The sequence below is a fragment of the Chrysochloris asiatica genome, unplaced genomic scaffold, assembly GCF_000296735.1.
Source record: "Chrysochloris asiatica unplaced genomic scaffold, ChrAsi1.0 scaffold00066, whole genome shotgun sequence".
Lineage (NCBI taxonomy): Eukaryota > Metazoa > Chordata > Mammalia > Afrosoricida > Chrysochloridae > Chrysochloris > Chrysochloris asiatica.
Genome location: NW_006408584.1, coordinates 14,158,031 through 14,175,434, shown reverse-complemented (window position 1 = coordinate 14,175,434; position 17,404 = coordinate 14,158,031). Strand labels below are relative to the sequence as shown.

At 36.2% G+C, this 17,404-nt stretch overlaps 1 protein-coding gene across 1 annotated transcript in view; it reads right to left on the bottom strand.

The window, feature by feature from the left end:
* Nucleotides 1-17,404, bottom strand: part of LOC102813160 (testican-3-like) — a 766,084-nt gene that overhangs the window by 247,985 nt on the left and 500,695 nt on the right. Inside the window, exon 2 of the mRNA XM_006864537.1 lies at nt 3,825-3,939. Within this exon, the coding sequence (XP_006864599.1) occupies nt 3,825-3,939 (115 nt within the window). The remainder of the gene's footprint in view (nt 1-3,824; nt 3,940-17,404) is intronic.

Here is a 17,404-nt window from a genome sequence, read left to right as displayed (position 1 = left end):
AGACTGTGCCCCTTAGTCACTCTGTAGGTCTTGAACTGAATTCATCCACATAGCACTTCATAGTCAAGCAACAGGTAGGTCTATCCTGGTGTGGTGCTGTGGGTTGGTTTGAACCACAAGGTTGGTGGTTCAAGCTCACTAGCCCTTCCTTGGAAAGAGGGTCACATATAGGGTTGCTATGAGTCAGAATAAACTCAACGGCACTTAACAACAGCAACAACAGTTATGGGAACTATAACTCTAATAAAGTACTCACACCTTAGAATAATCAATCATTTGTGATCAAAAGGCCAGCATTTATTCAACGACAAAGTTCAGAAGAAATAGGATAGAAAAGGGACTGGAAACTAAAGAAACAGAGAGGAAGTGGTGTATGTGATGATACATTGAGGGACTTCAATCAGTGAGATGAAACAAAACATTTATGAATTGATGAATGTAAAACTGATGAATGTCTTCTGTAAAGCCTCACATAATTCACAATATAAAGTTAAAAAAAAAAAAAAAGGGAGGGGGTTTCTGAAATGGGACTCCTGGAGGATATTTGGTTATCTGCAGTGGGAGTCTTTGTGCCTAATATTTGAGCATTAATTTGAATTCAGTCTGCATATACATTCAATTATTTTGATTACTTTGATTAGTCAATTTAAAATTGACTACAGGTAGTCACTGATTGACAATGTATTCAAGTAATGACAAACCCTATTTATGACCTTCTAGTAGTTTCTGTGCTGTTTTTTTTGTTTTGTTTTTTGTACATCTTTATAGTAATCTGTACTGCATACATTGTTGCAGTACATAATCTGCTGATGTTTAGTATTGGGAGTCCTAGTATGACACTGTGGGTTAATGCAGTAGACCTCAAGATTGTTTGAACTGCAAGATTGGTGGTTTAAGCTCACCAACTGCTCCTCCTAGACACTACACCGGGTCCCTAAGAGTTGGGTCCAACTTGACAGCACTTATTAACAATAACAACAACAAATAGCATATTAGATTATGAATTGGGCTGCTAACCACAAGGTCAGCAGTTTGAATATTCCAGTCTCTTCATTGCAGACAGATAAGACTTTCTGCTCCTGCAAAGATTTACAGTCTTAGAAACCTTATCCGGGATCACTATGAGTCAAAACTGACTCACAACACACAACCACCATCACTACCATTATATATTCTCAGATATTCACTCATATATACATAAAGACAAATAAAGACCAGAGTTATGAAGACACTTTTAACAAAAGGCCATAGCAATAATAAAAGGGGGGTACTGAATTTGATTTCTGTAAGAAACAACCAAAAATTACCAGAACAGAATGCCATTGGAAGTTGGGGAGTATCTGTAACTGCTTTGTTGTTGTTGTTGTCATTGAGTTGGTTTAAACTCAGAGTAACCCTGCATGGAGGTTCCAAGACTGTAAATCTTAACAGAAGCAGAAAGCCTCATCTTTCTCCTATAGAGTGGCTGATGTGTTCAAACCACCGACCTTGTGGTTACCAGTCCAGTGCTTATCCTACAGTCACCATGCCCCATAGTTGCTTTACTAAAGGCACAATTTTAAATTGCTATCTCAAATGCTCTTTACTGGTTAAACTCCATGATGTTACTGCTGTTGTTAGGTGCCATAGAGCTGGTTTTCACTCATTGTGACCTATGATGTTGTTATTGTTGTTAAGTGTCATCGGGTAAGTGATGACCCATAGCGACCCAGTATAGGGTTTCCAAGGAGTGGCTGGTTAGCTTGAACTACTGACCTTGTGATTCAAATGACTTTGCAGTCCAGCACATTATCACATAGTGCCACACCAGAACTCCTGGTGAACTATGTAAAAATAACAAATACTATCCTCTCCCTGGCCGATTCTCACATTCATTCCTGGTTCAGCCCATTATTATAGCACCTGTGTCAATCCATTTCTTTGAGTGTGTTTCTCTCTCTCTCTCTCTCTCTCTTTTTTTTTTTTTGGCTGACCCCTTACTTTACTAAATGTAATGTTCTTGCTCATGGACTGGTCGCTCCTGATAACATGTCCAAACTATGTGAAACAAAGTCTTGTTATCTTTGGTTCTAGATAGCTCTCTGTCTTAATTACTTCCAAGCCAGGTTTATTTGATCTCCTGGCAGTCCATCGTATATTTTGTATTCTTTGCCTACACTATAATCAAAAGGCATAGCTTTTCTCTGGTTTTCCTTATTATTGTCCAGTTTTCATATGCATGTAAGATGACTGAAAATATCATGATTTGAGTCAGGCACAATATAGACCACAAAGTGACATTTTAGCTTTTGAACATCATAAAATGACCTTTGCATGAGATATGCACAATGCAATATGTTGTTTGAGTTCTTGACTGTTGTGTTATGAACATTGATAATGTATCCAGGTTAAATGAAATACTTGACAAATATATTGGTCTAGTTATGAAGAGTATTGTTAACTTTATGTTAGAGTATGTCTTTATACTCAAGGCTGTAGTCTTTGATCTTCATCATTAAGTGCTTCAAGTCCTCTTTTATTTAACCATATTAGTTTTCCTTCAAATCTGATGCTATGTTTTTCTTTATATAGTGCAGCTTTTCAGATTGAGTAGCATAAAGACTGAAAAAGTATGGTGAAAGGATACAAGTCTGATGCATACCTTTCCTGATTTAACATTATATAATTCACCCTTTTTGTGTCCATACAATTGTTTATGTACTATACATTTTCATAATATTTTTATTTGATATTCTGAAATTTCATCTTGAAAACAGAAGGACCCTACAATTGGCATAACTTAAGTTCAAAAGCTATATATGTTTAAAAAAATATCCATTATAGTACTGTAACGTGGAATTACTTCTAGTTGCCATCCAGAAGGCTCAACTCATGGTAACCCCATCTTACTTGGAATATTAAGTATAAAATATTATAAACTACATAGCTTATATTACAAAAATTAAATAAAGTTAAATTCATTTTAACCAAGTCTTTAATTTCCTACCTGCATATATATTGTTTATATTTTTCAGAAAAAGGCAAAAATCAACTCTCTATATTAATAAGAACATACAAACAAGAAAGGCATAGGAATTCTGAAACTATGTAGGAATATCTTTATTATCACTGATATATGTCAAGTAGCAGATAGTAATTAAACACCTAATAACTATTGATGTTATTCTACTCTGTGCCCAGTAAAATTATCTGACTTGAAGAAACAACTATTTCCCTTTACTTCCCTCCTTCATTACTACTATAAAGGATTGACAATAGCAGTTACGGGCTTGTTTAAAATTCATTAAAAAACTAATATACAAAAATATTATCACTTAAGCTATAATTATTTTATGAAATATTAAATTATATACTATAATGCATATCCCTATCGCTATGAGTTGGCACTTAACAATAACAACAACAACAATGCATATCAGGATATACAACTGTTAATATGATCGATTCCTTGTTTCAAAAGAAAAATAAATGTAACTAAAACAAACTTCAGACACCATAATTCGTGGATGTCATTGTTTAGATTTCTTATCTTTGATAAGTACTCAGAGAAAAAGACCTACAGCTATTACTGTTGAAGTAAGTGAAAATCTACAGAAACCCATTAGTTGCTGTTATTGAGACTAAATTAAAATAAATGCATCTCGCCGACAAAATATTTATCTTTAAGAGTTTACATAAAGTGATTTTTATTGTATATTTAATAGCATTCATACAAACATTTAGAGAAGATTAGAAGAATGTAAAATTACATTTTAGTAATTTTTTATGTCTTTTTATATAATTTATGTATACGTATACAAGAAAAATAAATTCTTATAACTTACCTCTCTTAAGATTTCTGCTTGAACTTGTTGTCTTATATGAATGACATGGGCAACGTCCTTCACATTTGACAGAAATCTGTTTTCCTAAGACACATGCCTGATATTCTAGTTTGCACTGTATAGAAAGAAAAAATAATTCAAATACATTTAGTTACATCAATATAAAGTAAAGAAAACCTTAGAAAGAAATGTTTTATGCATAGAATTTGAATTTTTGTAGACACTTATCTCCACATGTTGTGATTGTTGTTAAGCGCTGTCAAGTCAGTCTAACTCATATTGATCCTGAACAGGGTTTCTGAGGAATAGCTTGTGGGTTTAGGCTGCCAATCTTGTGGTTAGCAGTCCAATGCATATCCTACAGTCACACCAGAACTCTCCATATAGTAAGTTAAAATTTTATATACTCATGGTATTACTGATTTCATTGAGGAGACAGAGATGCAATTTTGTGGGTATCATTTTGGTGAGTCACTTGCACATCATTGAATGGCCTATCTTATAACATAATAGGCAACCCACTGTAAAGTATAAATTTTTGATTAGCTGTGTTTATGAAATGCAATACTGGTTAATTATGGTTTTTCACAGAGATATTATAATGTCAATACACACAGAATAAATATGCACATTATGTATGAAATAAAAAAAAACTAGAAATCATACCGTGCATGTGATTTATGAATTGAGCTTTGTATAGGTCTTTGTTGTTGGTTGTATTGTTAGGTGCCATCAAGTTGGCTCTGATTCATAGTGATCCTAAGCAAAGAAGAACAAAACACTGACTAGTCTATCTCTATCCTCACAATCATTGATAAGCTTGAGTCCATTGCTGTTGCCACTGTGCCAATCCATCTCATTAAGGGTGTTTCTTTTTTGTGCTGATTTTCCACTTTACCAAACTTGATGTTTTATTCCAGGGATTGTTGTTGTTGTTGTTAGGTGCCATTGAATCTGTACTGACTCAGTGAGACCTTATGAACAACAGAATGAAACACTGCTCGATCCTGGCCAACCTCACCACTGTTGCCATGCTTGAGTCCATTGATGCTGCTACTTGGCCAATCTTATCTCGTTGGGGGCCTTCCTCTTTTTCTCTGACCCTCCACCTTACCAAACATGATATCCTTCTCCATTGACTGGTCTCTCCTGACAATATATCCAAAGTATGAGACACAAAGTTTGGCCATCCTGGCCTTCAAGGAGCACTCTGGCTGCACTACTTCCAACATGGATCTGTTGGTTCTTTTAGCAGTCCATGGCACTTTCAATATTCTACTCAAACACCATAACTCAAATGCATCAATTATTCTAGGGTCGTCCTTATTTACTGTCCAGTTTTCTCATGTATATGAGGTTATTGAAAACACCATGGCTTGGGTCAGGCACACCTTAGTTTTCAAGCTGACATCTTTACTCTTCAACACTTTAAAAAGGTCTTGTGCAACAGATTTGCATAATGCAATACATCCTTTGATTTGTTGGCTGTTGCTTCAAAGAATGTGAGAGTTGATCTAAGATGAATGAAGTCCTAGACAACTTCAATTTTTTCTCCATTGATAAGAATGTTGTTTATTGGTCCAGTAGTGAGGATTTTTTTTTCTTTACATTGAGATGTAATCCATTCTGAAGGCTGTGCTCTTTGATCTTCATCAGTAAATGTTTTAAGTCCTCTTCACTTTCAGCAAGCAAGGTTGTATCATATGCATATCGCAGGTTATTAATGGGTTTTCCTCCAATCCTAAGGCCACATTTTTCTTCATATAGCCCAGCTTCTCAGATCATTTGATCAGCATACATGTTAAATAAGTATGGTGAAAGAATAGAACCCTGTCTCATATCTTTCTTCATTTTAAACCATTCAGTGTTCCCATGTTCTGTTTGAATAACTGCCTCTTTGTTCATATACAAATATACATATGCTCATTTCTCATGAGCACAATTAAGTGTTCTGGAATACTCATACTTTACAATGTTGTCCATAGCTTGTCATGGTCCACACAATCAAAAGCCTTTGCGTAGTCAATAAAGCATAGGTAAGCCACTTTCTGATATTCTCTGCTTTCAGCCAAGATCCATCCGATCAGCAATGATAGCTCTCATTCCATGGCCTCTTCTCAATCTGGCTTGGATCTCTGGAAGTTCTCTGTCAATGTATGCTTGCAGCCGTTTCTGTATTACCTTTAGTAAAACTTTACTCACATGGGATATCAAACAAATTGTCCGATGATTTCCACAGTCTGTTGGGTCACCTCTCTTTGGAATGGGCACAAATATGGGTATCTTCCAATCATTTGGCCAGATAGTCATCTTCCAAATTTCTTGGCAGAGATGAGTGAGTGCCTCCTGTGCTGCCTTACTTTCTTGAAAGATTTCAATATTTGTTCCATCAATTCCTGGTGCCTTGTTCTTTGCCAATTCCTTCAATGCACCTTGGACTTCTTCCCTGAGTATCATTGCTTCTTGATCATAGCTGCTTCTGGAAACAGTTGAACATCAACCATTTCTTTTTGGTAAAGTGACTCTGTGTATTCCTTCCATCTTTTCTTGATGTTTTCTGCATCATTCAATAATTTGCCCAGAGAATCCTTCAATAATGAAATTTGAGGCTTGAATTTTTTCTTCAGTTCCCCCAGCTTGATAAATGCTGAGCATGTTCTTCCTTTTTGGTTTTCTGACTCCAGATCTTTGGACATTTTGTTGTAATATTTGGCTTTATAGTCTCGAGCTGATCTTTGAAATTTTCTGTTCAGCTCTTGGACCTCCTCATTTCTTCCATTTGATCTAGCATCTCTACACTGGAGACCAAGTTTCAGTATCTCTTCTGACATCCATTTTGACCTTTTCCTTCCTTCTTGTCTTCTTAATGACTTTCTGCATTCTTTATGTATGATATCCTTGATGTCATCCCACATCTCTTCTTGTCTTCTGTCTTTAATGTTTAATGGTAGCTTGTGAGTTGCTGTGATTCTGAAAGCTGTGCCACTGGTATTTTAAATACCAGCATGATGACCCATGGTGGACAGGCTTTAGATGAGCTTCCAGAAAAAGACAGACTAGGAAGAAGGAGTGATGAACTACTTCTGAATATTTAGTCACTGAAAACCTTACAAATAGCAGAGAAACACTGTCAGATATAGTGCTGGAAAATGAGCCCTTTAGGTTGGAAGGCACTCAAAATGTGACTGGGGAAGAGGTGCTTCCTCAAAGTATGACTGTGATGACATGAATGGAGTAAAGCCCATGGGAGAAAATCCCATGGGACCTTCATCTGTTGATGGGGCACAACTCAAAATGAAGAGAAACAGCTGTAAACATTAATTGAAAATTGGAACATGCAAAGTACGAAGTATGAATCCGGGAAAATTGGAAATTGTCAAAAATGAAATCGTACACATAAACATGGATATCTTATGCATTAGTGAGTTGAAATGGATTGGTATTGGCCATTTTGAATCTGACAACAACATGGTTTACTATGCTGAGAATGACAAATTGAAGAGGAATGGTCCAAATCAGTCATGAGGTACAAGGATGTCTGTGATAGGGTAATATCCATGCACCTACAAGGAAGACCAGTTAATACCACTATTATTCAAATTTATGCACCAACTTCTAAAGCCAGTGAGGACGAAACAGAATTCTACCACCTTCTTCAATCTGACATCAATCAAACATGTAATCAAGATGTATTGCTCATTACTGGTAACTGGAATGCAAAGGTTGGGAGCAAAGAGGAAGGATCAGTAGTTGGCAAATATGGCCTTGGTGATAGAAATGATGCTAGAGATTGCATGACAGAATTCTGAAAAATCAATGATTTCTTCATTTCAAATACCTCTTTAGACAACGTTAAGAGATGACTATACACATGGACCTCACCAGATGGAATATATAGAAATCAAATTGACTAAATCTCCAGAAAGAGACGATGGAAAAGCTCCGTATCATTCATCAAAACAAGGCCAAGGGCAGACTGTGGAACAGACCATCAATTACTCATATGCAAATTCAAACTGAAGCTGAAGAAAATGAAAACGAGTTCAGGAAAGCCAAAATATGACCTTGAATATATCCCACTTGAATTTAGAGATCATCTCTAGGGATTTGTTGTTGTTGTTGTGAAGTGCCATCGAGTCGTTTCTGACCCATAATGACCCTGTATAGTGTTTCCTAGGAGCAGCTGGTGAGCTTGAACTGCCAACCTTGCAGTTCAAATGGCTTTGCAGTCTGGAACATTAACCCACAGCCCCACACCAAAATCTAGGGTTTAGTCCTCCTTAAAATGGTGTGGTGCTGTGGGTTAATGTGCCAGACTGAAAAGCTATTTGAACTGAGAGGTCAGTGGTTCAAGCTCACCAGCTGCTCCTCGGAAACCCTATACATGGTCTCAACAGCACTTCACAACAACAAATAATTTCCCTGAAGAATTAGAAATGAAATTTTGCCTTCCTGGCTAAAGGAGCATTCTGGTTGTACTTCTTCTAACACAGATATAGATTTATATCGCAGTCCATACATAAGAAGCTCTGGTAGTGTAGTGATTACGAATTGGGCTGCTAATCCCAAGGTCAGCAGTTCAAAACTACCAGCGATTCTATGGTATCAAGATGAGTCTTCCTGCTCCTGTAAAGATTTACAGCCTTGGAAACCTTATGCAGGGTTAATATGAGTCAGAACTAACCATGGCACATAATCACCAACCACCCCAATAATTTTTATAAGTCTTTATTGTGAATTGAGTAATAGTTTACACAGGCAGACATCAGCTTTACATTCATCCTATTGTATTTCGTTCCATTGCAATGATCACAATCCCCTCCATTCAACAGCATTTGCTTCCATTCCCTCTGTTTTTTGTTTTGTTTTGTTTTTGAGTGGGAGTGTACAGCTAAGCACTTAGGAATAAATAACCATTCAAATAATCAAAGGGCATACCCTGCAACTTACCCCACCCCCCCGGCTGTCTGCACACAGGCCCTCTCCCTCTTTGAGTCTAGAGTTCCCAGGTGCTCCATCTTGTCAGGTCATCATCTCTGCCTCCATCTCTGGTATCATTGCTTCTCTGTATAGGGTCTCGCACTCTGCTCTTCTCCCTTGATGGTCCCAGGATCCTCCGCTCATAGACTGCAAGATCAACCACTCCCCTCCTTTTGTTACAAAATGCCTACCATTACATTTACAACAATCACAATCAGTCCTGTTATAAATTATTCACTATTTAACCACAAGAGTCTTATACCCATCTCCTATCACCAGCCCCATCCAGACAGGATGGAAACCACTCAATGCAGAGTCGACCTTCTCCTGCACTCTCTGATACTAGGCTCCCTCTTGAAAACTTATAACCCAGTCACTTCGTGCCTTTGTAGCTCTGCCATTTTGGGTAGCCAATGTCTAACTTGCCCACCCCTGTCAACCCTGTGTACTGAGGGGATGGGAATGATCCTGGCTATAAAGATTCATTCCCTCTTTTAAGTTACTATATCCAGAAGTATAGGTCAAGTTCATCATATTGTAGTGGATTACACTTTTTTTCCTCTTCTTTCTTCCTCTAGTTGAGTTTTGATCATCCAGCCATTGAAGCTAGGTCAAATGGGTACTGTCTGCAAGTATGGGTGTACTTGTACATCTCCCCTCACTTCATATCAGCTGGATGCTTCATGCTCCACTTTAGTCCTCTGTGGCTATGTCCTTGTCCACGGGCCCAGGAGTCCCCAGGTCTCACTATATTGCTGGTCAACCAGGTCTCAATCCAGGTTGACAGGAGTCTATTGAATGTGGTCATACTTATCCCACAGCTTCATTGCTGTTTTTTCCCCACTTCTTCTTATCAGTAGATCAACATGGTTACCAGAAAGATTACATGCCTGCTCATGTATTTCCGTTGAATTTCAGTCTTGGAAGGAGGTCCACTCCAATATTTTTAATATTTTTCTTCAACACCATAACTAGAAAATGTCAATTCTTCTATGGTCTTCCTTACTCATTGGAAAAGTTTCACATGCATATGAGTTTGTGGAAAATACCATGGCTTGTGTTAGGTGCTAACATCCTTGCTCTTGAATATTAAAAGAGGCCTTGTGCAGCAGATTACAACACTTCCTCTGATTTCTTGACTTCTGCATCCATGAATGTTGATTGTGGATCCAAGGAAAATGAAGTCTCTGAAAACTTCAATTATTTCTCCATTTGCTATGATATTATGTGTTGGTCCAGTGGTGAGGATATTTTTTTTTCTTTGATTTTAATTAGTAAGAATTTTAACTCCTCTTAACTTTCAGCAAGCAAGGCAGTCTAATCTACATATTACAGGCTTTTAATAAGTCTTATTGTAATCCTGATGCCATGTCTTTCTTTATATAATCCAGTTTCTTGGGTTATTTTCTCAGTATATAAACTGAGTAAGTATGGTGAAAGAATGCAACCCTGGAGCAGGCCATTCCTGATTTTAACCATTCAGTGCCTGCTTATTCTGTTCGAACAACTAGCTCTTGGTCTATGTAAAGGTTCCCCATGAGCACAATTAAGTATTTTGCAATACTTATTTTCAGCAATGTTATCTATAACTTGTCAAGATCCTCACATCAAGAGTCATTGCATAATCTTCAGCCTATCACCTGGGATACCTAAAAGGGGTGTTAGAACTTGCCCAGTGAAAGAGGCTTCTTCCAGAACCTTTGTAGTGCATAAGACCTTAGGTGGAATTCTGCTCCACATCCAGAACCTACTGACGTCACACCAGAAAAGACAAGAAGACCAGCCTGGAGCAGCTGAGGAACAGAAGATACTTTTTGAAATAAAGACCAGCCAGAAAAATCAAAATGAAAAATGGCAGTCCACTTGGCTACCACAAGAACAAGCAACTTGTTCACCAGGGAGCCATCAAGTCCTTTCAGTACAAACCACCTTCCAAGACTGAAACTCAAATGGAATATCCGAGAAATCATATGAGTTTGCTGGTGACCACATTGGTTGACTGATAAATGGAAGTGGGGGAAAAACAGGAATGAAGATGTGGGTTGAGTCCGACCACATTATAAAGACTCCTGTCAACTTGGAGGATAGTGAGACCTGGGGACTCTTGAGCCCATGGACAAGGACATAGACACAGAGAGCTAGAACTGAGAGTGAATCATTCAGCTGATACGAAGTGAGGGGGGATATGCACAAGAATGCCCAAACTTATTGAAAGTACCCATTTGACCTACTTTCGATGGATGGATGATTAGAGCTCAAATAGAGGAAGATAAAAAAATGTTTGATCAAGGAAATAAGTGTAAACTGCTACAATTTGATGAACTTGATCTATACTTATGGATGTAGTATCTTAAAACACCAACCGACAAGGAAGGTATCTTCACAGCAAGGATCATCCCCATCCTCTCTATATACAGGGTTGATAGGGATGGGCAACTTAGACACTGGCTACCTAAAATGGGGCAGGGGAGCTATAAAGACATGAATTGACTGCTTTACAAGTTTTCAAGAGGGAGTTTACTTTCAAAGTGTCCAGGGGAAGGTAAAATCCCCATTAAATAGTATTCATCTTATCTAGATAGGTCTGGTGAAAGGAGATGGGGGTAAGATTCTTATGATTCAATAATGAGTAATTGTTATCACATAACTAATTGCGATTGTCACAACTGTAAAGGTAGAAGTTTTGTAACAAAAGGGGGAACAGTTAATCTTACATTCCAGGAACAGAGGACCCAAGGACCATCAAAGGAGAAGAGCAGAATGTGGGACCCTATCCAGAAAAGCAGCAACACCAGACATGGGGGCAGATATGATAACATGGAAATATAGAGCAGCTGAGGACTTTAGACTCATGGAAAGATAAAAGCTGTGTGCTGGAAGCCAAGAGGCAGGATTGTAGAATGTGCCCTTTGTTTAAATGATTATGTATTCCTGAGTGTTCTGGTGTACATCCAAAACAAAACAAAGGGAATACAAGCATGATGATGCATGGAGGGGATTGCAATCATTGCAATGAAACAAAATACGATAGGATGAGCGTAAAACTGATGCTCACCTGTGTAAACTATCACTCAATTCACAATAAAACTTTAAAAAATTAAAGTCTTTGCATAGTCAATAAAGCACAGGTAAACATCTTTCTCATATTCTCTACTTTCAGTTAATATACATCTGTCAGTAATGATATACCTTATCCATGTCCTCATCTGAATCTGCTTTGAACCTTTGACAGTTCCCTGTCAATGTACTGTTGCAGTATTTTTGAATTATCTCTATCAAATTTATGTTGCATATGATATTATTCAATAATTTCCCCATTCTGTCAGGTCACCTCTCTTTGGAATGCATACAAATATGGATCTCTTCCAATCAGTTGGCAGCTGTCTTCCAAATTTCATATCATAGATGAGTAAATGCCTCTGGTGTTATATAAATTTGTCAAAAGATTTCAATTTGTATCCCATTAATTCCCAGAGCCTAGTTCTTTGCCAGTACCTTCAGTGCATCTTGGACTTCTTCCTTGAATTCCATTTGTTCTTGAACGTATGTTATCTCTTCAAATGTGTGAACACCAACTATTTGTTTTTGGTACAGTAACTATAGTCCTTTCATCTTTTTTTTGATGCATTCTGCATCAGTAAATATTTTATCCATAGAATCCTTCACTATTTCAAGTCAAGGTTGAATTTTTTCATTCAGCTTGAAAAATACTGGGCAGGTTATGCCCTTTTGGTTTTCTAACTGCAGGTCTTTGCATATTTCAATATAATACTTGACTTTGTCTTCTCGGGCTTCTCTTAGTAAATTTCTCTTCAGCTCTTTTGATTCCATATTTCTTCCATTTGCTTTGGCATCTCCATGCTTGAGAGTAAATTTCATAGTCTCTTCTGACATCCATTTTAGTCTTTTTTTCTTTCTTGCCTTCTTAGTTACCTTTTGCATTCTTCCTGTAGTATGTTCTTGATATTATCCCACAACTCACCTGGTCTTCAGTCATCAGTGTCTAATGCATCAAATCTGTTCTTGAGATGATCGGTATATTAAGATGGGATATGTTCAAGGTCAAATTTTGGCTCTTGCTAACTTGTTTTAACTTATTTTGGTTTCAGCCTGAATTTGCACAAGGGTTCCTAGCCTTGTTTTGGCTGATGATATGGAGCCTTCCTACAGTCTGTTCCCAAAGCTGTAGTCATTTGATTTCTGTGTACTACATCTTGTGAGGTCTATTTGCATAGTTATTTTTTAAGTTGTTTCAAAAAGTGCATTTTCTGTGAAGAAGTGAATGGTCTTAAAAAATTCTGTCATACAAATTCCAGAGCCATTTCTTCCTCTTTGTTTCAATCTTTGCAATACAATCATCAGTAATTATCAATACATATTTATTTCATATTTAATGAATTTCAGGCTGAAGAAGTTGGTAGAATTTTTCAATTTCATCATTATTGGTTTTAGTGGTTGGTGTGTAAATTTGAATAATAGTGGTATTAACTTCTTTGCCTTGTAGGAATATGTATATTATCCTGTTACAGACAGCATTATTCTTCAAGAAGATCTTGAAATGTTGTTCTTCATGGTGAAGGTGACATCATTTTTCTTAAGTTTGTCATTCCCAGTATAGTAAAATATATAGTTGTCAGATTCAAAATGACCAATACCAGTCATTTCATCTCACTAATGCCTAGGATAATGATCTTTGTGCATTGCATTTAATTTTTGACAATTTACAACATTTCTAGACTCATACTTTGTACATTCCTTATTCTGGTTATTAATGGGTCTTTTCATCTGTTTCTACTCATTTTGAGTTAAGTTCCATCAGCAAATGAAAGTCCTGAAAGCATTACTCCATTCCTATCATCATGGTCAACTGTACTTTGAGGGTGGGTAACTTTCTCCCAGTCATATTTTGAGTGTCTTCCAACTTGTATCTGAAATTATTCTGGTGATAGTTATCATGTTTTGATATTCAATAATCTGGGGCTATATGATTGTGATTCACTGATATTCCTAAGATTTTCAGTGGCTAAATATTCAGTAGTATAGTCTGCCTCTCCTTCTTCCTAACTAACATTGTCTGGAAGATTAGCTGAAATCTGCCCACCACAAATGTTCCCTGCTGGTATTTCAAATACTGGTGTCATAGCTTCCAGAATCACAGCAACATGCAAGCCACCAAAGTAGGACAAACGGAAAGTCTAGTGGTAGCATATGTCACATAACTGAGCATATATGAAGTCATAAAATATTATTTTCAAATAGGGCTGATGTTATAAGCACCAGAGATTATTTTACCTGCCTCTAATTGGTGGTTGCATGACCACTGCACTAAATACTTTTGTTGCTGTTAAGTGCCTTCGAGTCAGTTCTGACCCATAGCAATCCTGTAGAGGGAGAAACTGGTGAGCTTGAACCACTGACCTTCAGTTCTAAGTGATTTTGCAGTCCAGCACATTAGCCCAAGTGTCAGAACATTTTAAAGAGAATAATAGTAGTACACTTGGGATTCTATTATGCATGCTGGTGGGGCGAGGTAGTATTGAATTATATAAAACAAAGAGTACTCAACCTGAACTCAGATTTTAGGAGTAGCATTTCCCATGCGTGGTATTTGAGATTCCTCTCATAAACATTTTCAATCTCAATTTTCCCATATACAGTACTGCAATGCCACCTTTACAGAAGCTTAAAGAAGCTCTAGTAGCATAGTGTGTAAGAGTCAGGTTGCTAATCTCATGGTCAGCAGTTCAAAACTGCAGGAGGAAAATGAGGTTTTCTGCTCCTGTAAAGAATTATAACCTTGGCAACCCTTAAAGGGACACTATGAGTTAGAGCTGACTCCTTGGCATAGTAGCACCAACACAACCAACACCACCAGAGAGGTTTAAGAATAAAACAATCAGCTTTCTCTCTGTCAGGAGAGTATACTGTCAGGAATCAGTTTCTTAGTAAATGTGAATAAAGGCTCCATTTAATTAAAGAAAAATAACCATAAATACTATGGTACAAAATGTTGTTGTTTTTGTGTTGCTTAGTAAATGTTACCTTTTCTAGAGGTTGAAACTGAATACATGTAATGAATGCTAAAAGTAATATTTTGTAATAGGGCATTTGACATAATAATAAAAATAAAAATCTATTCCACTTTATAAGAGCCAATGGTTACCTTCCTACTTTAAAAGAAATAGATCTTGCTAATTCTGAAGTAAAGCAATTTCTTTAATGACTACTTCCATAATTTATTCAGTATATATTATTTTAGAATTACATAGAACCGACTTCCTGTCTCCAGCAGCCTAATGTTCCAGGGTCTAATTAGATTACTCATATTAGTAAAACATTTTTTTCCTTTGCAAAGTAATTCTTTAATAGGCAAGTAAAATTTTTAACTAAATCTGCAACAAATGATTAAAGATCTATTACATGTGTTTAGGAGTCCCAGTGTGGTACTCTGGGTAATGCACTGGATTTCAAAGTCATTTGAACCACAAGGTCAGTGGTTCAAGCACACAAGCCTCTCCTTGGGAACCTATACAGACTCTCTATGGGTCAGAACAGACTCAATGGCACTTAACAACACAACAACACATGAATTTAAGAGATCATGGTTGCTCTGTAGGATAAACACTGGAATGTGAACCCCAAGCTGGACAGTTTGAACCCACTATTTGTTCCACAGGAGAAAGATGTGGTTTTCTATTCCTACAAAGATTTACAGCCTCACAAACCCTATTGAACCCAAATCAAAGACACTTAACAACAGCAACAACAATAGGCTTTTAACCTATTTCTAGAGGCAGTGTGAAAAATTTTGAAAAATAGGATTTTAAAGTTATCATATTTTTCACTATTCAATATTTCAATACTTTATAAAAATGACTTTGTCTTGTAAAATTACATTGGAATATAAATGTGATTAAAATGTCTAATATCTAATAAAAAAAGAGAGATAAACAGCTAAGTAATCATGAAGAACCTTTATCTGGTCATGTGAAAATTCTAATACATGGCTTAATCCAGCAAATGATGTAAATGGTGTTAAGCACACAATATCAAAACACTCATTACTTATAGCTGTTATTAGATTTTCACTTTTTAGAAATGTGTTTGTTCTCTTCAAAGACATTTTATGCTGTGCACATTCATATTTTAAATATGGTTCATTCTTGTAGCAATTTTCACACAAAACCATGAAAGCTGTTAAAAATTTGAATGACTATTTAAAATATAAGGGGACTTCAAAACTTTTTTTGGAAAAATCCATTATTTTTCAATACCATTTTCCACAAATGTTTTGAAGACTACTTGTATTTTAACTATTAGTTTATTTAAAAAGAAAACATCATACATGATATTTGAAAGTTTATAATTCATTGTATATGTTGTCATTAACTCAGGAAAATATTCTCCAAAGTAAAAGTGCAACCTATATAAAATTTTAGTTTAAGTTTTTTTTGTCCTTTTAAAAATTATTTCTAGTTAGATTTTTGTGGTACAATCATGATAAAAAAATATTTTTAAGATTAATATGGTCTAATGAAATTATAGTTTTATACAATAATTACTTTGTAAAAGAAACATTTTCTCTTTTCAGAGACTCAAATGGACAGTTTTAAATTTTTTTCTGTAAGCTTTTTTTTGGTAAAGAGCAACAAAATTATATGCAAGCCAAGTATAACCATGTATAGAATCATAAATCCAGCTACCTGTAATCAGAAAAGCTCTTAGCTTTATTTACCTATAGATTGATACTGGGGGGTCGGGAGAATCTTCATGAACCTTTGTGGAGAATTATACTAAAAAATATTAGGGCACATTAGAAATGTTAAATTCAAGTATTTTTTAACTGCAACCTCTGATTGCATTTCTAATTAATAATAATCAATTTACTTAATTGTCACAAAGTTGAAATATTTATAAAGGTGTAAGTGAACTAAAATACCACAGAAAGGGCATGCTCATTAGTCTTTAATTACAAAAAATGTAAATACCATACAGAAAGACATGATTAATACATTCTTGATTATTTAAAACCTGAGTATCAAAGACACATAGCTTATGAGTAATGTGAAAAAGCACAGTTGCAGAATAAACTTTTCAATGTATAGACTGACACTGGCCATATAACACATTCTAAATTATTTGGTTAGGGAAAGGATCAAAGAAAAAAAATCTCATAGGAGAGATTGGATTTAACAGAGAAAGAAATCATACTATTATCAAAATAAGTAAATACTCAAACATTAATTACCTACTTTGACAACCGTTTTCAAGATTCACTCATGGTTAATTACTAAAACTAGAAGTTCTAAACTGGGGTCACAATACTACCCCAGATGATATCTGGCAATAACTGGAAACATTTTGAGTTATTACAACAGAACATTGAAAGGGAACTGCAAAAATTTAATGCACAGCAATCCTCACACAGCATTCTCTATGCAGTTGTTGTTGTTAGGTGCAATCTTGTTGGTATTGACTCAGAGTGACTCAATGTACAACAGAATGAAACACTTCCTAGTCCTGGGCCAACCTCACAATTGTTGCCACACTTGAGCCCATTGATGCTGCCACTTTGCCAATTCATCTCACCAGAGGTCTTC